This window comes from Otolemur garnettii, unplaced genomic scaffold (genome assembly GCF_000181295.1).
Source record: "Otolemur garnettii isolate 467f Iridium unplaced genomic scaffold, OtoGar3 scaffold00226, whole genome shotgun sequence".
Taxonomy (NCBI): Eukaryota; Metazoa; Chordata; class Mammalia; order Primates; family Galagidae; genus Otolemur; species Otolemur garnettii.
In genome coordinates this window covers 764957-789521 of record NW_003852621.1, presented here as the reverse complement: position 1 = coordinate 789521, position 24565 = coordinate 764957, and the positions used below count along the sequence as shown (strand labels likewise).

Genomic DNA, 24565 nt, shown 5'->3' with positions numbered 1-24565 from the left:
GAGGACCAAGAAAGACATCTTATGATTACATTTTATCTTAAGCCAGCAATCGAAATTTCTTTCTTGGAACTCCATGTTTCATGATGTGAAGGTGAAGACAGACAGCATTAGCTTTTCAAAGGCAGGTTAGCAGCAGGTGATATTGCAGAGGTTGTCCTGGATACCCCACCCAAAGCTGTTTCCTTTCCCTGGCATGGTTTCAGTCACAACAGTGTAATTTCTGCCTCAGTTTCTTCTGCTTTTTTAGTTATGTTTTCTGTACTGTTTTCTCTGAGGCAACCACAAAAAGCAACAGCTTTATTGTTGAAACAAATTTCCCAAGTCTCTTGTGGCAGAAATGAGCGGTTCTCCAGCACAGCCCTAAAGATGTAAAGTGCTTGCTGGACAGAATTTCTAGAGCGTCCACTTGTGCTCCTGAGTGTTACAAGATGAGGCAGATGGCCCAGCCTGATACATAGGAAGGAGCCTGTTCAAATACTACCTCCATGAATATGAATAAAAGCAGTTTCCTGCCCAGCATCTTATTACACAGAAGGCTTTGCCTGTTAGCCTTTCAGGTGTGCCAGAGTCTGGACCTGTCCTTGCAGCCTAACAAAGCCTCCACAGACCCAAACGTTTCCGCATTTCTGGCAAGTCAAACACCTGCTTACCGTTTGGGTGAAGTACCCACTAGGTAGCTTCTCACTGTCTTGGGAGTGTCGTCTTCCCCTCAACTGCCATCCCAGGCCAAGGGGGTGCTGAACGACTGTGGGGGTCTCTGCTGCTGGCCAGGAATTTGGGCCTCTGGCTCTTCCTGATCTAACGCTGTGACAGGCCCCTCGCCATGCGACCTGGCCTTTCACCTGGCCAGCAGTGCTGTGGGGCTGTAGGCAGGCAGGGGGCAGGTGTGGGGCCCCCAGGACCTTTCCACGAGGAAACAGCAGCTCCATTTTCTTCCTTTCCGTTGATGGTACTGACCTGGTGGGTGATTAACAGGGAACTTCTTTGGGGTGGTTTGCTTAGAGCAGGGCCCACGCAGAAACCTAAGAACTTTTAGAAAACTAGGGGGACCAAGCCTGTGGATGCCCTCCCATCCAAGTCGACGCCTTTCAGTCCTCTCCCTCACGTTCCAGGTCTGCTGGTGCTGGGAGACGCAAGGCTCTCTGTCCTGCTCCAGGGTAACCGTCCGTTTGAGAAAGTGACTTAACAGGGACGCGTAACGCATCAGTACCCCAGAGACCCACGTTAAGGTCCTTCCCTTTTATTACTCTGGAGCCTTGACTGATTCAGCCTTTCTCGATTGTGTGACCCTGGCTGTGACCCTGCACCCTGGGTGGGGTCGCACCGCGCGGGCCCATCCAGAGCAGCAGCGCGGACTGGGCTTCTAGACCCCTGTTGGCTTCAGGCACAAACAATGGGCTCTGCAGTGTCCCTTGGGGCCCAGACCGATCCCGCCCCGCCCCTTCGTGCAGCCCCGCCCCTCTGGGCAAACTCCGCCCCTCCCACGTCGCGACCCCTCCTTGGCTCCAGTCCCAGCCCGGGTCCCTTTCCGGGTCTCTCAACCCCCTTCCAGCCCCGCCCCTTCCTCCCGCGGGCCCGCACCCGGCCGACCTCCCTCTGCGGCGCCAGCGTCTTGGCGGGAGTGAGAGTGCGGTGCATGCGGTATCAGTGCCCGGGGCCCCTGCACGTGGCGGGCGCCGGCCAGGCCATGCCGCGCGCGCCCCGCTGCAGGGCTGTCCGCAACCTGCTGCGCAGCCGCTATCGCGAGGTGCTGCCACTAGCGACGTTCGTGAGGCGCCTGGGGCCCGCGGGCCGGCGGCTCGTGCAGCGTGGGGACCCGGTGGCCTTCCGCTCGCTTGTGGCCCAGTGCCTGGTGTGCGTGCCCTGGGGCGCGCGGCCGCCGCCTTCTGGCACCTCCTTCCACCAAGTGGGTCGCCCGGGGATCCGTGTTGGGTGGGACGAGGGTCCGGCCGCGGGATCTAGGCGGGACGCGGAGCAGTGCGCCCCAGACTCCCTGACACTTCGCGCAGCGACTTATAACCCCTTCCGCCTGCAGGTGTCCTGCCTGAAGGAGCTGGTGGCCAGGGTAGTGCAGAGGCTCTGTGAGCGCGGCTCCAGGAACGTGCTGGCCTTCGGCTTCGCGCTGCTGGACGGAGCCCGCGGCGGGCCGCCCGTGGCCTTCACTACCAGTGTGCGCAGCTACCTGCCCAACACGGTGACCGAGACGCTGCGCGGGAGTGGCGCATGGGGGCTGCTGCTGCGCCGCGTTGGGGACGACGTGTTGGTTTACCTGCTGGCGCACTGCGCGCTCTACCTGCTGGTGCCTCCGAGCTGCGCTTACCAGGTGTGTGGGCCGCCTCTGTATGAGCTCTGTGCCTCCACCGAGGCCAAGCCTGCCGCGTCCCCCAGACATCGACCCATGCGTCGCGCGGGCGAGACACGAAGGGGGCCAGGATCTACACGCCACTCCTGGAACCGCAGTGACGGGGAGGCCAGCGTAGCTTTGGACCTGCCAGACCGTGGTGCGAGGCGGCGTCCGGGCAGCGCTGGTGGAAGTCCTCCTTCAGCCAAGAGACCTAGGTGTGAACCGGCCTGTGAGCTGGGACCAGGACGTGAGGGGCAGGCCACCCAGGCCTATCCAGGCAGTGTGCATGGGCCGAGTGACCGCAATCCCCGTGCTGTGGCACCCACCAGAGCCACCATAGAAGCCACGTCTTCCATTAGTGATAGGTCTGAGATGTGTCGCTCCTATCCATCAGTGGGCCGCGCGTGCCAGATGGGCCTTACGGCCACACCGCAGTCACCGCAGCTTCCAAGTGTGCCTCATTTCGGAATGTACGCAGAGACCAGCCACTTCCTCTACTGCTCTGGTGACAAGGAGCGGCTGCGCCCCTCCTTCCTGCTCAGCTCCCTGCGGCCCAGCCTGGCCGGTGCCAGGAAACTCATAGAGCACATCTTCCTAGGCCCAACACCGCGGCGGGCAGGATTGTCCCGCAGGCGGCATCGTCTCCCACAGCGCTACTGGAATATGCGGCCCCTGTTTCGCGAGCTGCTTGGAAACCATGCACGGTGCCCCTACGGCGCGCTCCTCAGGACACACTGCCCGCTGCGGGCTGTGGCCACCACTGCTGCAGGTGTCTGTGCCACCGAGGAGGATGCAGACCAGAGGTACCTGGTGCGGCTGCTCCGCCATCACAGCAGCCCCTGGCAGGTGTATACATTCCTGCGCGCCTGCCTGCGCCGCGTGGTACCCGCCCGCCTCTGGGGCTCCAGGCACAATGAACGCAGGTTCTTGAGAAACGCGAAGAAGTTTGTTTCCCTGGGGAAGCACGCCAGGCTCTCCCGGCAGGAGCTCACCTGGAGGATGAAAGTTCAGGACTGTGCCTGGCTGCGCAAGAGCCCAGGTGAGCTGGGGCCTCCTGGGACCAGGCCCTGTGGAGTCAGATACATGGGTGCCCTGCCTGCTGTGTGCTCCTCAGCCTCACTGGGCACACTGGCTTGCCCAGGCTGGGGCAATTCCATCTGTTCTCTGCCTCTGCCCTCTCCCTCCATTTGGTTTGCACAAACCTGCATGCCCACAGCCATGCTCTGCCACATAGGCAGGTTCCAGGGCTGGGGGCGCTGTGCTGACAGTGGTGGGGGTGGTCCGCAGCAGGTTATTCATAACCTGCTTCTCAGCTTCAAGGTTTGTCAGGAACACGGTGCCCTACTGACAGAAATGGGAGGTGGGCATGAGACCCCTCTTGCTGGGTGTGGGAAGGAAGTGCCTGGATTCCGTGGGAACATCTGTCGTGTGTGCTGGTGATGCAGTCTGTCGGGGGCCTTCCCAGGACAGGATGCGCTCTTGTCACTCAACACTCAGGTCATATGTGCTGGTGATGCAATCCATCAGGGCGGACTTCCCGGGACGCGCTCTTGTCACTCAACACTCAGGTCGTATGTGCTGGTGATGCAGTCCATCAGGGCGGACTTCCCGGGACTCGCTCTTCACTTTTATTGTGGTATAGCATCACTTGGCTCTGTGTACCATTCAGTCTTTAGCTCAGCCCAGAGTTTGCAGCAGGGTGCTAGGACTTATCCATCTTGCATGGCTCGAAGTCTGTATCGTTGGGCAGCTGCTGCCTGTCGCATGCTACAGCACAGATAGAACTTGAAGACTTCTCACCAAGCACTTCAGCCAGTCCTGCCCTGCCACTCACTTTTGGGTTTTGGGCTCCAGCTTCCATCACAAAAGAGTTTGAATTCTGTGATCACAAATCTGCCTCTGAACATTGCCTTTTTCTGATTTTGGAGGAGGTTACAGTGCTGTGTGATGTGGGAAATTACAGGGTGGTATTTTCCCAGGTGCCTGAGCTGCAGCCCCCTGGGCCTCCTGCCCCACTCACTTGAGCTGTGCCTCTGGCCATTTGTTCTTCTGTAGCTGTGGCTACTCCAGTGGCTCATTGCTGGATAAGTGACCCTGGATGTGACTTGGTCTTTAAAAGCTCTTTTTGGCCACATTTCCTTCCCCTGTTCTCCCGGGGTACAGGACTCTATGGGCCCTCGTCTCCCTGCCTGCCAGGCATGGTGCTTAGCACAGGCCCCAATTGCCTCTGTGCAGCCAGGCTCCACCCTGGTCCTGCCCAGCCAAAGGCTAGACTGAGGGGCTGTCTGTATTTGTGCCCATGGCGAGAGGTGCCTTAGCCTCCTCATTTGTTCACTTTTTCCTTTTTCCTTTAGTGGCCGCCCTCATCATCTTACTCTGGACACCTGCTGCTCCTTACCTAGGCTGGCGCTGTCTCTGGTCACCCCTTCTGTTGATTGGATCCTACATCCGGCTGCACAATCACTTTCCCTAAACCACAGGTTGAGATGTCCCTGTCTTGCTCTGGGAACCCCTTGGATCTTGGCAGTGGAGTTCTGCATCTCCATGGGGCCTTGTCGGCCTTCTCTGGTCTTTGTGGTGAATTTCACTAACTTCTCTCTGATGTTCACACTCACCCTTCCTGCTTCTCTTGGTTCACTCTGTTGTCCTTTTCTAACTTCACATTTCCGAGAATACCTTAGCTGTACCCTGTATTTTCATGTGAAATGATCTTGATATCACTTGTATTTTCTAACTTATTCTATGATTTCTTCTTTGATCAGTGAGTTATTTGAACATCTTTTATTTTCCAAATGTATAGGTTATTTCAATTTTTGTTTTGTTTGTTGGGGGGAGACGGAGTCTACCCCTGTTACCCAGGCTGGAGTATGTGGCATTGTTAACGGCTCACTGCGGCCTCAAACTCCTGGGCTCACATGATCTCCCGCCTCAGCCTCCCAAGTAGCTGGGACAGCGGGCACCTGCCTGTAGTGGTCTGTATAACAACAATGACTTGACATTGTGGAGGCCTGTTTTGTAACCTGGATTCTGGGTAGCTTCCATAAGTGTCCTTTGTCTACCTGAAATCCTGTCACTGGGCTGCCACCTTAGGTGGAAAGCTTGCCAGGCGCTTCCCTGAAGTTCATCCTCCTCATGGTACACCCTCTGTTACCAGGACCCCATGTCCCTGGTGATCCTTTACCCCGGCCCATTCTAAATGCTCTTAGCTGGGCTGGGCCAGCTTTCTGTAACTATGTGCCTCCTGCATCTATTTTCCACCTTTAACTTTTGTTTTCAATTTTTCAATATTCTTACAGTTTCTGTGTGTCTTATTAACAGCATACAGGTGAATTTTTCCTTTATTTCCAATCTAGTCTGATAGTTGTTGCCTAACTGACAACCTGGTAGCACTTTCCATCAGCTTTTTTCCTCGGGCGCCTATTGTTGCTTCCTCTGGGCTCTTCTTCTCCTTCATTCTTCTTCTTAAAAATGTGTTTTCACCTCTTGGCAGATATCAGGTGCTTTATTTTTCATATAATATGTTGTGATTAAAAATGTTTAAAAACCACATTATCATTACTTTAGCATGTTTTAATGAAGTTTAAAATACCCCTACCCTTCTGAGCAGCTTGTGGTTCTTAGCATATTTTAACTTAATCACCCCTTCAACCGCCATGCCGTTCTCTTCCCCAGTGAGGTTGTGTGTCTCTCAGCCTACAAGGTGAACGTGGTTGCCGCTGTTGGTGGTGTTCAATGTCATCCCCCCTGCCGCTTTTACTTGTCTGATTGGCTTTCCATTCTGTGTTGTTCCTCAGACCTACCCTGTAGGCCCATCTCTTTACAAGTTTCCTTCATGTGGGCTGTTGGCAGTCAATCCGGCTGTGTCTGTGGGGGGCCCTTGTGCCGCCCAGCAACACCTATGAACCTCTTCTTGTAGCCTACAGGTGGCAGTGCAGAGCACCACAAGGGGGATAGTCCTTGGCCCATGGTGCACGCACAGGGCCTCGTGCTCCTTAGCATATGACGGCAGCTGCTGTAGGGCCTGGAGAGCCAGGCTGTTCCATGGCAATGAGCCCATGACTGTGTACAGCAATCGCGTGCCCGAGCGCTGCTTCCCCTGCCTACTTGTGACCACGGTGGAGGGTGAGGCCCCACGTCTCCATCGTCCTGTAGAAATAAACGCAAGCCACATGCGTGATTGTTAAATTTATGATATGGAAGTAAAAAAGAAAAGGTGTGATTACCTTAGTAATGCATTTTATTAAAGCGTAATATGTCCAAAATATTATCATTTCAAGACATCCCAGTAGAAGCAGGGTTAACCTGATACTTTACACACTTCTTCTGTGCCACATCCCCAGGATCTGACACATGGGCCCCACATGCCGCCCTTCTTGGTCAGAGCCACCCCTTCCCACCGCCAGTGACTGTTGTGCTGGACAGTGAAGACTGTGTGACCTGTGGGCACTCGATGTCCTCCTCATTCCAGGGGGCTGCTGCGTTCCAGCCGCCGAGCACCGTCTGAGGGAGGGAGTCCTGGCCACACTCCTTCTCTGGCTGATGGGTGTGTACGTGGTGGAGCTGCTCAGGTCGTTCTTCTACGTCACGGAGACCACGTTTCAGAAGAACAGGCTCCTCTTCTACCGGAAGAGCATCTGGAGCCAGTTGCAGAGCATCGGGGTCAGGTACCTGCTGTGGCCGCGTCTTCTGCCTAACCATGCTCTCTCTTTTTTTCTTTTTTTAAAAATATTTTTAATTAAATCATAACAGTGATTTACATAGTAAATCACTATAGTACGTTGATACTATCATGGGGTACAGGGTACTGTTTCTGTATACAATCTGAAATACTTTCATCCAACTGGTTAACATAGCCTTCATGTCTTTTTCTTAGTTACTGTGTTAAGACATTTATACTCTACATTTAGAGAGATTCACATGTACCCTTATAGGATGAATCATAGGCGTGATCCCACCAATCACCCTCCCTCCACCCACCCTCCCCCCTCCCCTCCCCTCCCCTCCCCTCCTTGACGGAAGTGCTGAGCATCCCCACCAGCATGTGCTTTTCAAGCTGTTCAGCCCTGCCTGGGTACCCACAGGGGTGCCTTGCTGGGCCCCGACTCCCTGGAGTCCCCTGGCTCCTCACCTGCCAGGCAGGGTTGGGCCAGGAGGTCTCTGGGACCCTGAAGCAGAAGGTGTTTCGGTGACAGTAAACCATTCCCACCCAGACCTACCCAGCTTCCACCTGCTCACTGTGGCTATGCCCAACCTGGGCCTGTGGCAGCTAAGTGCTGGAAACCCATGGGTGGTTTGGGGAGCAGATTCTGACCCTCACTGACTGCCCTGAGCAGCCTCCCTGCCCTCTGCGGCTGAAGGGATTTGGCCAGTGGGGGTACCCAAGGAGCCAGTGCGCCGCATGCAAGGGCCCTGTGAGGCCCTGGGCTCAGCCCTGCACTGGGTGCTGGGTGTCTGCCCAGGGACCACCCCGTCTGCAGGACCCATGTTTTTGTCGGGCTCTGTCACAGGCAGCACCAGGAGAGGGTAAAGCTGCGCGAGCTGTCAGGAGCAGAGCTCAGGCAGCGTCGGGAAGCCAGGCCAGCCCTGCCCGCATCCAAACTGCGCTTCATCCCCAAGCCCAGTGGGCTGCGGCCAATCGTGAATATGGATTACATCGTGGGCACCAGAACATCCCGCAGAGAGACAAGGGTGACTGTGCTTCTGCTTCATTTCCACTTTAGAGGATCTACCACATTTGGTGTCTTTAGGACGAGGGGCTGGAGGAGGGCACAGCACACCCTGAGTCATGGGTGGGCACAGCGTGGGGGCCAGGAGCCAGTGGTCTCTGCATCCATAAGAGCCGTGTATGGGGTAGATCCAGGAAGGGTGGGGCTGGGCTCCGGAGCCCCAGGGAGCAGCTGGTTGGGGCAAGGACACGGCAGGTCCCTGCGGTGCTATGGCCAGGTAGTCCTGCACCAGCGCTGTGGCACCACCTGCCTCCATACACCAGGGCAGAGGGGACAGGGTGTAACTGCAGCTGCTACCGCCAGCCTGCCGAGCTCTAGGACCCTAGACCTGGCCTCGGGTGTCTTCTAAGTTGCTATCAGCTCTGACCCTCCACCAGCGCTTCTGAGGGGGGTGGGCAGGGATCACATGAGGTTCATGTGTACAGCCAAGCGTAGGCACTGGGGGGGTCCCCTGAGACTCTGGGCCTGGGGTAGGCTACGCACAGGGTGCGGGGGCCCCTCTTTGACCTTCTCTCGTGCTCCCCACTCAGGCTCAGCGCTTCAGCACCAGCATCAAGACCTTGTTCAGTGTGTTGAACTATGAGCGGACGCGGCGCCCTGGCCTCCTGGGGGCCTCCGTGTTGGGCCTAGACGATATCTACAGGGCTTGGCGGGCCTTCGCACTGCGTATGCGGGCCCAGGATGTGGCGCCTGCACTGTATTTTGTCAAGGTGGGCCCTGTGACAGCTTGTTCACTCACCAGCCAGGTACTGTGGGCCATGCCAGGTCAGCCCTGCTTCAGGTCGCACATGTTAGCAGAGGGTGGTATTCCTGGGGTAGTCGCCAGCAAACCTGGCTCCTGGGTGGAGGCTTTGACCCTTCCCTTCAGCACATGGGCTCTCCAGCTCTGTACTCCAACTCCTAGGGCTCCTGCCCTCAGGGAGGACCCCCTTGGATGCCCATTCCTCTTCCAGAAGGAGCCAAGCACCTGGACATGAGCCCGGGGCCTCTATCCTGTGGGTCAGGAAGAGAGACAGGCCCATCCCACCCTGGGTCCTTAGGACCAAGACTACGGGGGTCAGTCAGCCAGAGCCCCATGGCAGGATGGTTGTGCATGGCAGGGGTGAGCCTGTGGACGGGGCTGTAAGTGCCACAGGGCCATTGAGGCATGAGCACTGTGTCCAGTGTTGCCTGGTACTGCCACACAGGTGGACGTGACGGGGGCCTATGACACCATCCCCCAGGCCAGGCTCGTGGAGGTGATTGCCAGCGTCATCAAGCCACAGGAGAACACCTACTGTGTGCGCCGGTACGCTGTGGTCCGGAGGACTGCCCACGGACATGTCCGCAAGTCCTTTAAGACACATGTAAGGCTCTTGGTGGGCCCGTGACCTGGACATGTCCAGGATGCATGTGTGTCCATGTCCAGACGTGTCTTATCCAAGTGCCTCTATGATGTAGGCACATCTGTGACAGACATATCTGTCACGCATGTGTGTGGCACGTGTGTGTGGTGTGGTTGTATCTGAAGCATGTGTATCTGTGACGCAGACGTATCTGTGGCATGATGGGCCCTCTCTCCATGGGGTGCTAAGTGGAGCTTCCTATGCTGGTAGGGCCCCTGCCGTGGTCACATGCTTATGTGTCGTTTGGTGACTTTTGCATTTGGGGTCCTCTCTCATGGGGCTGGGCCTTGGGGACTACAAGCCAGGTTTGGGTGATGAGGACAGGTGCCGGTGACGTGCTGGTGGCAGCTGAGCTGTATGTCCCCTGGCCGCCTCCCCCAGGATTCCCGGGCCACACCTGTGTGTGCCCAGGGGCTGAGGATGCCATTTGACTGTGTGAGGAAGGGTGGTGACAGAGCCTATGGCCTTAACAGGGCCAGAAAGAACCCTTCAGGTGGGGCTCCTGACCAAGGAACATTAGCATGCAGCATCTTGGGGACTTAACCCTCCAAAGCATAACTGCCACTGGGTAGGTAGAGGGATCCCCCAGAGCCTCAGGCTGGTGGTTGACACGGGAAGCCCACTGGGATGTATTTCTCTTCTATGGGGGCCTGTGCAGGCATCATGTGCAGACCTAGTGCACCACTCAGTTCCACTTTCCTGGTCTCCTGCTGGCCACACCTGCATTCAGGTGCAGGTCTTCAGGGCCAGAAACGCACCCATGCCCTACCCAAAGTGGCCACCCCACACCGCCACCAGCTCTGAACTCCACTGCAGTGACTTACACCGTCAGTCGCCATCGTGTGCCGTCAGACAGGAAGTGGCTTTGGGCATCTTAAGATTCCGCTGTGTCCTCTCATGGCAGCATTGTGTACGAAGGCACCACATCCTTCATGCCATGAGTGGGGTTTGTGGGCTAGGACTGGTCCTAAGTACGTTGTGTGTTTTGGTGAGCAGAACCCTCATCTCCTGGATGGGGTCGCTAGTTGCAGGATGCTCATTCAGTCCCAGCGGCACTGCTAGTGCACGTCCAGAGTGGTCGTGCAGCTGTGTTCCCACCTGTGACACATGCACGGCCAGTTGAAGTCCTCACAACACAGGTGGTGTGGCCAGTCTGGTGGGTGTCCAAGCCATCTCAAGGGCTTTCCTGGTGATGCAGCGTGCTGGGTGCTTATCATGTGTCACTCTGTGGCTGTCTTCTTTGTGGACTCAACTGCTGGTCCAGCCACTTCCTGTTTGATAATGGGGCCATCTGCCTTCTGTTAGTGATTTGTGGGAGTTCTTTATATGTTATGGGGACAAGCCTGTCACCAGACACACATGCGGTGAATGTCTTTGCAGTCTGTGCCTCACTTTTGAAAGGTCTTCAATTTTAACAAAGTCCACTTTATCATCGTTTATGGCTAAAACTGTGAGACCGTGTCCCCCAAGGCCATGAGGGTGCTCTTCCTTTTAGAAGGACACTGAGTGTCTCAGCTTTCACGTCTAGGTCCATTTGGGACTAATTTTTGTGCATGATTTAAGGTCAAGGTCAACTGTTTCCTCCACACAGGTGTGGAGTTGCGCTGACACCCCTCATCGGAAAGGCTGTGCTTTCCCCGAATCACAATGACTCCTATGTAAATAAAGCCCGTGGTCTGCTCTGTGCTGTCCTGCTGTTGGTCCCCTGTGCACAGCTGTCAGGCAGGACTTCCCTGTACCCAGCTGTGTTCCTATTGCTAGAATTTCCCTGTGAGTGAAATGTGGGTCAGTTTTCTCTTGATTTTGTGAGCTCTGAGGTGACACCCCTTTTCATGTCTTGGTATCGACAATCTCCATTTTCTTTTCCTAGGTCAATCTTAGTAGAGATTTTTCATTTTATTAATCTTTTCAAAGAACTGTATTGTTTGAATTTTCTCTACTATTTGTTTCCTATTTGATTGATTTCTCCTCTTTAATTTCTCATATTTTCTTTAGGTTTAATTTATTCTTTTTCTAGCTGCTTGAGGTGCAAACTTTGGTTATGGATATTTGAACTTTCTTTCCTAAACAAGTATTTAAGGTTATAGATTTCTAAAGAACTGCTTCAGCAATATCATGAGTTTTGATAAATTGTGGGGGTTTTTTGTCATTCAGTTCAAAGTATTTGCTAATTTTTCTTATGACTTTTGTTAACCCACGGGTTACTGAGAAGTGTGTTGTTTACTACATAGTTATAAAAAGTGCAGGGATTTTCTATGCATCATCCTTTACTGCTTCCCAGGTTAGTTCTGATAGTTCAGTCACGCTTTGGGATTTTAGCCCATGGCACTATGCAAACTCATAGGGCCTGGGAATGCTGTGGAAGTCAGGTGCTCATCTTATACTCTCTTGAGCTGAAGGCCCTTGGGGGGAGCCTCAGAGTTCTGCCTTGGTGTCCCCTTTGTGCACTGGGTCTCGGTCCCGAGGTAAGTGGCAGGCCTCGGGCAGGAAGCTGTGGGGCTGCCTCCCACACTCTCCGGGCTCTGCATGCCATGGCTGCACAGTGGATCAGGAAGACAGGAGAGGTCAACATGCTTGTGCTTGGCGGTGGGTGGGGTTGGGCATGGGAGCGGTCTGCAGGAGTGCATGCCCAGCTTGTGGCCAGGGATGGCTACATTCACTGCTCACCTTCTCCTCTGCCGCCAGGTCTCCACTGTTGAGGACCTCAAGCCATACCTGCGACAGTTTGTGGAGCACCTGCAGGCGACCAGCTCACTGAGGGACGCCGTGGTCATTGAGCAGGTCCCTGGGGCTGCCCCACGGAGGGTTCACACCTGACAGGAGGGTCACATGGCTTATTGCTGACAGAGTACTCTTTGGGGTAGGGGAGCCACAGGTGGGATTTGTGACCATCGTCAGGGAGGGTTCCCCGCCCTGTCCTGAAACTTACCCACACTAGGCCAGGCCGCTGCTGTAGGCAGCCACATCTCCCGCTCTTTGCTGCCTCTCAGGGTTCCATCCTGCTCTCTGGCCTCTCTGTGAGTGCGCCACAGAGGCTGATGCTGGAGGGACACACATCACCTCCCTTAGGAGGACAGATTGGATTTGACCTGTACACTCCTTTGAGCCGCCATTGAGGATAAAAGTCACTTACCTTCTGAGCAGAGACCATTTCCCTCAGCCCAGGCATCAGTGGTCCCTCTGCTCACACACCTCTGTGGCTATTGTGGGTCCTTGTTTTGTGCACTTTCCAGTCTTAGGGGACAGTCACGCCCCTGAATGATAATGGCGTCACCTGCCAGGACCGAGGCCTGGCTCAGGAGGCCGGGTGGATGGTTGAGTGTGGGTGTGCTGTCCAGGCTGAGGGTATCTGGCCTGGCTGGATGCACAGGTGGCCCAGAGGACGTTTAGCATTGAGCCAGCTGGGTCCCACCAGCATGGTCTGTGGACATACACCCACTGACAGTGGCCTTGGACTCCAGTCTAGCCCTCACTCTACCATGAAAACTTGCCCCGAAAGGGACATAAGGCTCTGCCCAGGCCTCGTGCTGGGCCATCCTCACACCTGCTGGATCACTCCAGTGTCCCATGTCCCCACTTGCTCTCCAGAGCTCCTCGATGAACGAGGCAGGCAGCAGCCTCTTTGACCTCTTCCTGCTCTTGGTGAGGAACAGCGTCGTCAGGGTCGGGCGCAGGTGAGTCAGCGCTCAGCAGGTGGCTCCCACAAGACCAGACTCCCTCCAGTGTCGAGGTGGCAGAGGTCACTGGCTGGCAGATGGGGTTGGGCGTGACTAGGGAGTGTTTGAGCCCTTGGTCTGTGAGTGCTGTGCTGCTGTGGGTGAGCACCTGGGTGTCGTGTGCTACGGGAGAGTCATGTGTGCTGGAGAGAGTCTCACATGCTACGGGAGAGAAGTGGGCTGGTGAGTCACTTCCACTGCCTGAGAGAGTCACTTCCCCTAGAGGAGAGAGTCACATGCACTAGGGGAGAGAGACACATGTGCTAGGGAGTCTTCTCACCCATGTCTATTTTCTGTCTCCCTGTGCAGCCTCCACAGCCAGAGGCACAGGTCCCCCACAATCTGTACCTCTCTCACTCCTGTGCTGACAGCCAGGCAGTACCCACCTCCCAGCCATGTCACCTGCTCTGGCGTTTGAGTGCCTTTGGGTAACCTTGCTAAATCACTGCAGCAAAAGCAGGCACCTTCTGGCCTCCGTCCGCACCTGGCCCCAGCATGTGTCAGATGAGATGGTGTTGGAAGGAATTGGGTTCCCGCCATGGTCACTAAAGGGCGAGTTTGGTCGTGGGAGTCTCTCTAAGTCATCCCGTTATGGTGGGTCACATCTGTAATCCCAGCACCTTGGGAGGCCAAGGTGGGTGGATCACTTGAGTGGAGGAGTTTGAGACCAGTCTGAGCAAGAGTCTGGGACCAGTCTGAGACTGTCTCTACTTAAAATAGAAAAATTAGCTGGGCATTGCGGCAGGTACCTATAGTCTCAGCTACTCAGAAGGCTAAGGTAGGAGAATCCTTTGAACCTAGGAGTTTGAGGTTGCTGTCATGCCACAGAGTAAGACTCTGCCTAAAATATATATATAACTTAGTTATTATTATTGGGTTACAAGTAACCACTGACATTATTTTGTTATTTACTAAAATACAGTTGGAAATACCGAGAGATAGACCCTGGGAAGGCACAAGCTGCAGGTGGGCAGTAGGGTGACTGGACAGGGACGCACCTGTGCATGTGTGTGGATGGCTCCCAGGTTGAGGCAAAGTCCCCTCACCCAGAGAAGGCACCACGCTCTTTGCCTGGTTGTGAATTTTATTAAGATAGATAATCCCGCATGTTGGAGGCCAAGTGGCCAGGCTCCCGCCTTCCCTAGGGAGGTCACCATGTTGCTACACCTGGTCATGAGGAGACCCGTCCATCTCCGGCCCCAGGACACAGACAGGCCCAAAACTCAAGTCCCACCGTGGCCCAGTTCAGCCTCTGAATAAAAAAACCTCTTCAGAGCTCATGCAGCTTCAAAAGTTGAGGGCAGAGTGAGTCCCCTATGGCCTGAGTGGGCTCACACCACATCCCCTGCCACCTCCTGGGTGGGCACATTTGTCTCTGTGTGCATTAAAGCCACAGTCATCTGGAATAATGGCAGGAGGCCCTAGAGAGTAGGGCCTCTTTATAATGACCATGTGCCCCACTTCCCAGAAGTAGCATAAATCCCATCTCCAGAGTGGTTGAGCCCTGGCTTACTGCCAGGAGGAGTCCTGAGTGGCTGGGAGCACGGAGGCCGTGCTTGCTGCTCCCACCTTCATGTCCCAGGAGCTGCTCTGATCAGAGCGTTTCCATGTGTATCACTGCATTGTCACGCCGAGGGAAGGCCCTGACTGCACGTGGGCCAGCTGTCTGCAGTGTAGACAAATCGCCTCAGAGTGACTGAGTCCCAGACGAGTGTTCCTTTCAATTCAAGTGTCTGGTGGTTTAAATGAACTTCTTACTTAAAATTTTAAAAAATTAATGAGTCAGGGAACAAGGGCATGGTCACACAACTTTATGTACATTAGACCATCTGCAGTCACAATGGTAGCCCGGAGAATGGGGCTAACTGGTCCTTAATTTGGGGCATGGTCCAGGTGTTGCTGTGTGTGCGTCTGTGTGAGTGCATGTGTGCATGCGTGATGGTGGGCAAACAACCCCTAACCACATCCTGCCCACAGGTACTTCGCCCAGTGTCAGGGCATCCCACAGGGCTCTGTGCTGTCCACGCTCCTCTGCAGCCTGTGCTACGGTGATATGGAGAACAAGCTGTTCCCCGGGCTGCGGCGAGATGGGTGAGCCTCTGCCTCTGCTTGCCACAAGACTTTGTTTGAGGGGTGGATTCACTCTTGGCTCTTTTTCTGGGACTCCAAATGTTAACAACATTTTGTCCTAAAGAACCAGGCAGGGCCATGTGCCCTTCCTCACGTCGCAGCCTTGGTGGAACTGGGGTGTGCCCTGGCTGTGCCATGGGACAGGTGTCTGAGTGACACGCCAAAGGGTGCCCAGGCCCTTCACATCCACCTGGGACTCCTTGGGGCCTCCGAGAGATGGCTGTGCGGGTGGTGGCTTCACATGGCCCTGGCCTGTGAAGATCCCAGTGAGCCTGGGCCTGGCCTTAGTGTAGTCAGCACAGCTCCTGAGCATCGGGCCACCTGTGCTGTGTGACACTCAGTGAACTTTCATTGTAACAGCACAGCACTGAGAAACAATGGCTAGATAGAGAAGGGGGTGCCACGTGCGCACTGGCCTCACACAGCCATTTATTTGATGTCTGGGTTTTTTTTCTTGGGTATCTAAAAGTGTAGTTTTAATTAGAGCAAAACCACAATGATGAAGCTTTCTTAATTAAGAGTAAGCTTTCTTAATTTAAACATTCCAGTTTAAAGTACTTTTGTGTAAAAGAGAAAAATTGAGCTTCACCACCAGGGGAGGGTCCTCCAGCCACCAGCACATAGGTGAGCCCTCCAGGACAGTGCCAGACACCAGGGCACTAAGACCACGCAGCATGCTGTGCCTGGCTTGCCCATGGGCAGCTTCTGGGCCTGGCAGAGTTAAGGAGCATAGCTGTGCCTAGGATGGGGCAGCAGGTGGCTCAGAATTGCACCTGTTTGAGCCTCAGTTTCCCACCATTTCCACAGGTGTCTGCCTTTGCTCTCGTCCCAGCCAGTGGAGCCCACAGAACCCAGTGCTTGTTTGCTGATGACGAATTTCTTTCTCAGCCAAACAGGGAGAGCGTTTCTATTAGAAACTTATATTTCTTGTTCAGCTGACTTGGAGAATTACTTGTTCTTGCCCCTGTCAAATATGTAAATAACTTGGACATTCAATCCTTTCAGGTTCTCTGTAAAGCAAATATAACATGTAACGTGCTCCCGGTGCTTCCCCCGCAGGCTGCTGCTGCGCTTGGTTGATGATTTCCTGCTGGTGACTCCGCACCTGACCCAGGCAAAAGCCTTCCTCAAGTAAGGGTCCTTGCCTGCATCTGTGTGGGGGGCTCTGTGGCCTGTGTGTGATAGACGAGCCGGTGGCAGTGCATCCCAAGCTCATGTTCTCCCACCCGGGCAGCGTCACCATGCAAGTGCTGTCCTATGCTCTGAGGCCTCTGTCAGGGCTGGGTCTGCAAGAGCAGAGGTGTCTGACCGGGCAGTGGCCTTTGTGAGAGGGAGGCACCACAGCCGGGGGCCCATTCCATGGAGACTCTCACAAGTCACATGCATGTGGGATGTGCTGGTGGCAAGTGACTGCTACACGGGAGGTCTCCAGGTATTGCAGTGGGGTGGCAGCCCCCAGGCCCTGAGGGAAGGCCCCAGAGCGCTGTGCCTGGGAGCGGCTTCCTCCCTGGGACTTCTGTCCCTTGTAGGCTGAGAGGCTGGGCCTGGCAGAGCTGGACACCCTTAAGGGTTTTGGGGGAGGCTGGGAATTCAGATTCCCTAAATGCTGGCATCTGAGGCATGGGGATTGCGTGAGGGGCTGGTCCACAGTTGGTTTTGTGGCTGTAACTAAAACTAGGTGATAAGTATGGGGGGAAAGGGTGCTCAGTATAGAATGAGAAAGGAATTTTTCTTGGCCAACATTGGGATATGAAAGTATAAATTTATTTTATATTAGAGTGAGAGGAGAGGGGTTGAGAAAGAGGAAGAGAGAGCACGGGGGAGATGGAGGCATTCCAAAGGAAGAAGGGCAGCTTGAGAGCCAGCAGGAAGCTGAGTTTAAGCGGGAGGTGCCTGCAGCAGAGTTCACAGGTGTTGTGAAGACACACTTTCCTATGTTTCCAATCCTTAGCGATGATTGTTCCTCTTCACGGATGCTCAGGAATCATTTGAGGCTTGAAGGAATAAATTCTAAAAGACAAAGAAGCTAGGGAAATGTAAAGAGAAAGAATTCACTTTCCTTTTGCTCTGTTGGGTTTCTCAATAGTTTGTAGAAACAGATCCACAAAGGGGGAGGGGTCCTGCTGGCAGGAGAAAGAACAGGAGGGAGATTTTAGTTTTTTTAAAACCTACACATTAATAATTTTCCTATGATTTCACTATGAACATGCCCACACCCACATCAAGCCCAGGGGTCCTTGGCTTAGAGCAGTGATCTGAAGGACCTGGGCCCTCTCAGGGTGCCAACAGAGTCTCTGGGTTTGCATTAGAAAGTGTGATATTTCTAGGGCAGAGTAATGGTGAAGTTTATAATTGAACTCTCAAAAGAAACGTTGCCGTCTGAGAGGCAGCTTCCAGGTGGCTTGCTTGGCCACTGGGCTGTCTGAGGTGCAAACCCTCCTGGATGCCCCACCTGCACCTGCCCAGCAGGACCCCTGGCTTGGCCTGAGCTCCACCTGCCTCTAGGGGCTGAACGCCCAATGCACCTCCTCAATAGGAGGCTGGCACAGAGCTGGGTGACGGTCAGCAGGAAATCAGATGAGGCCAGTCCAGGGACAGGGAAAGACTAATATTAGAGAGGAAGAGCAGAGTGGGGACCGACCTGATGTTAGCTCCACTCCCACACAGTTGCAAAAGGCTTTTATTAGCCACTTCTGTATGGCTGGAACAGGGCAGTGAGTCCAGAGTGTTGCCCAGGGCTCTTCTCCAGTGCAGGTGGGGGTGTGGGCCTACCCTTAGGGTCAAGGTGTAGGTGTCTCTCTAATAATGGCCAGGATATGGGTAGAGTGTTTCCAGGAACATAGCCTTGAAACATTCCTGGAGTCTGAGGGAGGTGATTGCTTGTTTTCAAAAATGGCCACACCCTCGTCAGAGTTATGAGAATTCCTTTCCCACACTTAAGCCCCGAGGACCACAAAAATTTAAGTTTATTAAAATTAAATGAGGACAAATCCAGGTAAAAAGCATTAGCCAGCTCTGAAACCCTCAGGAGTCACATGTGGCCAGTGGCTGTTAGATAGGGCAGGGCAACAATCATTGCTTCTGCGTGGGAAGTTCTGAAGGTGGCTATGCTAGGAGGGTCTTGGGCAGGAAAAGGCCCGAGCCAGTGGGAGGTAGGGGTGTATGTTCAGATGTAGGAAGAGGCCGGCCTGCTGCAGAGTGACTGTCAGTAGGGCAGAGCATGCTTAGAGTCCTGGGCCTGGCCTCAGGCTAGGTAGATGCATCTATGGCAGAACTCCCCTCCCTCCAGGAAGGCTCTGGTGGGACACCCCGGCCACGTGGTGAGGACGCCTTCCCCATGTGAGGCTGCTGGCACTGCAGCATCTGACTCAGATGCCGGCTGGTGGTCATAGGTGTCTTGAGAAGGATGATGATGAGGTGGGGATTTTTTGGTCCAGGTCTTGGTCTACCCCAAGCCACAGATGAGTGTTTGGATGACTGGGGACTGTGGCCACCTGTTCATACAGGCCTGACAGTACCAGGGCCCTTCTAGGTCCTGGCTGTCTGGGTCCACCCTGGCACCCACCCACTTTCCACTCTCCACGTAACACAACAGGCACCCTCACGTGCAGCGTGGGGCAGCATCCTCTCTGCCCCCGGCCACCTGCCTGGGGCTTCTAGGAGCATTCATGAGGTATCAGAGCCCTCCTAGGCTGTGATCCCTCAGCCCTGGTGATGTGGCCCTCTGCCTTAGGACCCTGGTCAGGGGTGTCCCCGAGTATGGCTGCGTGGTGAACTTGCAGAAGACTGTGGTCAACTTTCCTGTGGATGACGACAGCCTGAGTGGCGCGGCCTTTGTCCAGCTGCCAGCCCACTGCCTGTTCCCCTGGTGTGGCTTGCTGCTGGACACCCAGACCCTGGAGGTATTTGGTGACTACTCCAGGTAAGTGTACCTGGTAGGCAAGGAGCCGTGCGCCTTCCTGACCAGAGGCACTGTGGTTCGCCTATGCCCTTTCCTACTTCTGTGGGGGCAGATGCTACTAACCCCAAGAGTCAGAGGCCACAGGCTGCCTCCTCTCCCCACTAGGGGTGTGAACAAGGTGAGGGAAACCCCAGGTGAGCAGCTTTCTGTGCTGCTTTGATGAGAGGCAGTCATGTGGCAGAGTCGACCACCAGTGTGCTGTCTGGACAGCTGGCTTTGAAGCCAGAGGCATCAGGCCTTGTTGGGCATGAGTCTCTTTGCTGGGAGGACACTCACTCTAACGCTCACTGTGGCCTCCCTTGATGTCAAGAGTCCCTCATTGTGGCTCTCAAAGAGCCAGGGCTGTAGAATGTGTTGGTCTCTGTATGAGGTCCCCAGAGTCCCATTTCCCTAGCCACGAGAGCTCAGCCCAGCTGTGGAGTACAGAGTTCATGCTCTTTCCATTATGCATGAAAAATATAAAAATTCTGGAATAGTAGTGGAAGATGGCATCCTCTTATTGGCCCGGTAATTCCAATTATTATGAATTGAACAGTGCTTTGTTCTTAAGAACTAGCTCTGTGAAGGCAGAGGCCAGTGCAGATAGATGCTCTCTGCTCAGGCACCCAGCATGGCCCCGACCTCAGCCTCTTATGCCACTGCCCACCTACACCCCGTGCGCCAGCTCCTCAGCTTCCCACGCTGCCCCGCAGTCCATGCTTCCTGTTTCCACAAGCCCAGCTCCTTTCTGTGCCCATCGCACTCCCAGTCTCTCTGACTCAGGGTAGTTTCCCGATTTCCTAGGCTGCCAGCTGCTCCTTGCTTTTAGGGCTCACTTCTGTCTCTGCCAGGCACCTCTATGGCACAGACCACACCAGTCAGTCACAAACCTTCTGCCTGCTTGTTCTGTTCCCCACCAAGCTATGGCCTTTCTGAGGATGGACACCCCTGGCTCAGCCCCAGCACAGCATTAGTGAATATAACTCATTTACTGATGAAACAATGAGGAAAATATGTCCTCTGTGTGCAGACAGAGTGCCCTGATGCCAGGTGGAGGCTGGCACAGGACCAGTAAGGGTCAGAGAATCATTGTGTCTCATGCTGGAACATTCTGTGCTTCCAAAGGCCATTCGGTCAGCGGGTGCCCACTTGGAGGGTGGCTCTAAAGCTCAGCTGCAGGCAGTGACACAGATGTATTCACGGTGACCACTCAGAACCCAGGGGAAGGCACTGTTAGGGTACGGAGAAGAAAATGGGCAAAATGACCAAGAAATGTCTAAAAGAGTGATGTGGTGGGACATTCTTACCAGATTTTAGTTCACCCCCAAACAGCCCGGATGATAGAATGTGGTAAGAATTAATCGACAGACCCATCAAACAACACAGAGGCTCCATCTTTCAAAAGTGTTTGTTAACGTGGCAGGTGGTGCAGCTGACAGGAAAGAGATTAGTTTTTTTCTGAGACCATAGGAAAAAAAAAAAAAAGTTGTACTTTACCTTACAACATATACCAGGACCAATTCTAGGTAGAAGAGAAGTTAAATGCAAATAGCAATGATATCAAAAATAAAACAAAAAGACTCAAAGAAAACAGAGGTGACCATTCACCAATCTGTGTTGGGAAGGACACCAGTGGGCAGGCAGACCCATCAGTAAAGGATGGTGGGTTGTTCTGAGCAAGTAAAACCCAAGACTTTGCTATACTGGAGTGAAAGTGGTCACTGCCTCTGAGGGTCACGTGCAATGACTCGTGGCAGCTGCTGAGCACAGCGTGTCAGCTCTCAGCATCCGTGAGAGGGAGAAGGAAAGGCTGCAGATACAGTGGCCATTCCTGTCCCCCTCACTGTGCCCCCAGGGTGCTGCATGGGTCGGACTCAGAGGCCCAAGGCAGGCTGGGGCAGTTGTGAGTGGGTGGGCTGTAAAGGAAGGCAGGTGTGTTTGGTGAACACTCAAGAAAGGTTCTGCTCCCAGTTGTCAAATACAGCCCCCTCCCTCCTGCCCCTTGTCGCTGAGGGCGGGACTCAGGCTGGGGCCCTTCCAGCCTCCAGCCTGTTCTCTGGAACACAGCCTGTTTGAATGAACTCTTAGAAAGCACCTGGAAATCTGTCCTGAGAAATGAAATGACCCAGGATGTCGCCAAAGATGCTTCTTGACTGTTTTCAGGTGCTCTGGGTGGCGTGTCCTGCCATAGCAAGTAACAGCAGCTGACAGATGTTAGGTGTCAAAGAAGAGACCCCACTCTGCCACTCGAACCCTCACATTCTCCACGATTTGTAACAAAAACAAAATTTACTTTGGACTAAAAGTGTTCAGAAGTCAGATAGGAAAGGGTGCACCCCAGGGTGTGGGCCGTGTACCACGTCCATCTGTCTGACTGTCCATGTGAGAGTGTGGGGTGTGGCAGCAGCTGCTTCTCCCCAGCTTTTGGGCCCACCTTTCTCTGTGGCCATGAAGGCAGGCACCTGGTATAGCCAGCGCTGCCTAATCCTCCCATCCCCAAGATTCACACACAAGTTGCTTCTCTGTACTCGAATCACAGTGACCTGGGGAAAGGCACCAGCTGCTCTGGAAGCTCAGGGCTGGTGACCTTGTGGTTTGTTGCGGCATTAGGGCTCTGGGCTGAATCCTGTGCACATTTTGCTAGAACACACAATGAGTGAATGTTTGTAGGAACTGGGTTATGTGTTCTGGTTGTGTGCGTCGTCCAGGGGTCCCACTCATGCATGGGCACGCACTGAACCCTGCTGGTGTGTGGAGCAAGCAATGCCCACAGACAGGGCATCCTGTGGCGCACACCTCAGGCTGGGTGGGTGGGGGAGGTTCTGGAGCTGCCTTGGGGGCCATGTGGGTCTGACACCTGCCTCCTATCTCAGTTATGCCCGGACCTCCGTCAGAGCCAGCCTCACCTTCAGTCCCGGCTTCAAGGCTGGCAGGAGCATGCGTCACAAACTGTTTAGGGTCCTACGGCTGAAGTGTCACAGCCTCTTTCTGGACTTGCAGGTGAGTGGGCTGGTGGTGGCCACTGCAGAGTTCAGAGTTCAGAAGGCTCTGGCCTGAACGTCATGCCTCAGGGCTTGGGGGTTGGTGGTTCTGTTAGTGTGGCGAGTGTATGGACACGCATATGGGGGCACATACAAATGCTAATGTGCACATGAGTGTGCCCACCCACAGAGGTATGTGTGCCATGTGGGCAGGCACATGGATGCGTGTGCAGTGTGCATGAGGGAGCAGGTGTATACATGTGTGGTGTGCATGAGGGAGTGGATGTATGCATGTGCGGTGTGTATGAAGGAGCAGGTGTATACATGTGTGCATGAGGGAGTGGGTATATGCGTGTGTGGTGTGTATGAAGGAGCAGGTGTATACATATGTGCATGAGGGAGTGGGTGTATGCGTGTGCGGTGTGTGTGAAGGAGCAGGTGTATACATGTGTGGTGTGCATGAGGGGGTGGGTGTGCTCATGTGTGGCGTGCGTGAAGGAGCAGGTGTGTGCGTGTGCGGTGTGCATGAGGGAGTGGGTATGTGCACGTGCATGCAGTATGCATACATGTGTGCAGTGTGTGTGCATTCCTGAGAGGTGTATATGTATGTGTGGGTGTGTAGTGGCACTTGTGTACTGATAGTCCCCACCTTTGTAGGGCGGAGGCCCCAGTCTCCAAGCTGTGGCCCCTGAGGAGGCATCCTTGCAGGGACTGGCCAGGCCAGGGGTGGCACTGGCCTCACTCCTTCCTGCTTGTTGTCCCTGGGGTGAGGGACAGTGTCTTATCACAATGTCCCTCTTTCTTGTTTCATTTGACTAGATGATAAAACAGTGAAAATATGGAATCCCAGAGAAGTTTCTGATATTTCTGTTTCTCTCTGTGTCTCCAGGTGAACAGTCTCCAGACAGTTTGCATAAACATGTACAAGATCCTCCTGCTTCAGGCCCACAGGTGACCAGAAGGGGAGGCACTGCGCTGGGAAGGCAGAAGTGCAGCCTGGGCCAGGTCTGCCCAGGCAAAGGAGGAGGCAACGGCTGCTTGTCTCCTTTGCATAGTTCCATGTTCTCGTCACTGCGTGGGAGCTTCCTATCTCGGTCCATAGGTGGCAGTGCCAGCAGAGGTGGCCCCTGGCTCCCCACATCCCCATATGCTGACCCTGGCCTATGGGACCATCCTGGAGGGTGTGGGAACCGTCCCAGAGATGCTTAGAGTGAGGCTCAGGGGCCTCCTGAGCAGGCAGTAGGATGGCAGTGCCTTTGCAGGTTTGGGACCCCAGACAGAGTGAGCAAAGTGGTCACAGGTGTGTAGCACCAGCCCCCTACCTACCCTAGCAAGGAGCAGCAGGGCAGGGCTCCCAGATCAGCTCAGCCGTCCATGTGCTCAGGCCTGACAGTGCTTCTGACACATTCCCTGGTCCCATGGCCTCTATCTGGAAGGAGAGACTGGGCTGATGGTCACTGGGTAGGGCTCATGCAGATGGGGACATGGCCACCTTAGGCAGCCTGTGTCCCCTAGGAAGCCAGACACTGTCACTTCTTAAGCTGGCCACCTCACCAGGCTGCAGGCACACAGTGTAGGACTTTGCTTTCTGTGACTTCCGGCCAGCACCATGCAGCTCAGGGACGGGCCAGCTTGCCGTGACTTTATCATAGAACGAGGGACTGGTCTGCCTCCACCTGCGGTTGGAGCCAGCACTGCACCAGACTCTGGTCTGAGTCAGGGCTATGTTGAGGCACCTAAGGGGGCCATCTGCACCAGGCACGGGTTCTTGTCACAGCTGCCAGAAGAGTTCTTTCCACAGTGTCATACCACAAACAAGTCTGGCCCCACAGTGCCTTGTATCAGACAGGGCCAGTGCCATGGTACAGCTGCCACGGCTTGCTCAGCTAAGGGTGTCCTTCCCTTCTTGCCTGCCTCTTTGCGGCTGGGCTCCTCCTGTGGCAGCCTTTCCCTAGCTACATGGAAATACATTGAGAGGGTGACAAGGGGTGCCCCCGACATGGTCACAGCCAAGAGGTGGAGGCGGCTACAACAAAGTAACTTCACCCCGCAAGTCCAGCTGTGTGATAACTCAGGCAGATGATGTTCCCAGGCTCTGTGCTCCCAGGCTCAGTGCTCTCAGTGTTGGTGCTCACAGGCTCGGTGCTCTCAATGTTGGTGCTCCCAAGCTTGGTGCTGTCAGTGTTGTGCTCCCAGGCTCGGTGCTCTCAGTGTTGGTGCTCCCAGGTTCGGTGCTCTCAGTGTTTGCGCTCTCAGTGTTGGTGCTCCCAGGCTCAGTGCTCTCAGTGTTGGTGCTCCCAGGCTCAGTGCTCTCAGTGTTGGTGCTCCCAGGCTCAGTGCTCT

At 54.7% G+C, this 24565-nt stretch overlaps 1 protein-coding gene across 2 annotated transcripts in view; it reads left to right on the top strand.

Annotated features, from left to right (window-relative positions):
- Positions 1 to 1687: 1687 nt before the first annotated feature.
- Positions 1688 to 24565, top strand: part of TERT (telomerase reverse transcriptase) — a 27846-nt gene continuing 4968 nt past the window's right edge. Inside the window, exons 1-13 of one of the 2 annotated variants that reach the window (XM_003802013.3) lie at positions 1688 to 1906; positions 2036 to 3383; positions 6813 to 7008; positions 7852 to 8032; positions 8601 to 8780; positions 9258 to 9416; positions 12141 to 12236; positions 13044 to 13129; positions 15149 to 15262; positions 16361 to 16432; positions 19035 to 19223; positions 22115 to 22241; positions 23112 to 23173. In XM_003802013.3, the coding sequence (XP_003802061.1) occupies positions 1688 to 1906; positions 2036 to 3383; positions 6813 to 7008; positions 7852 to 8032; positions 8601 to 8780; positions 9258 to 9416; positions 12141 to 12236; positions 13044 to 13129; positions 15149 to 15262; positions 16361 to 16432; positions 19035 to 19223; positions 22115 to 22241; positions 23112 to 23173 (3029 nt within the window). The remainder of the gene's footprint in view (positions 1907 to 2035; positions 3384 to 6812; positions 7009 to 7851; positions 8033 to 8600; positions 8781 to 9257; positions 9417 to 12140; positions 12237 to 13043; positions 13130 to 15148; positions 15263 to 16360; positions 16433 to 19034; positions 19224 to 22114; positions 22242 to 23111; positions 23174 to 24565) is intronic. The other variant, XM_003802014.3, reaches the window with a different exon arrangement.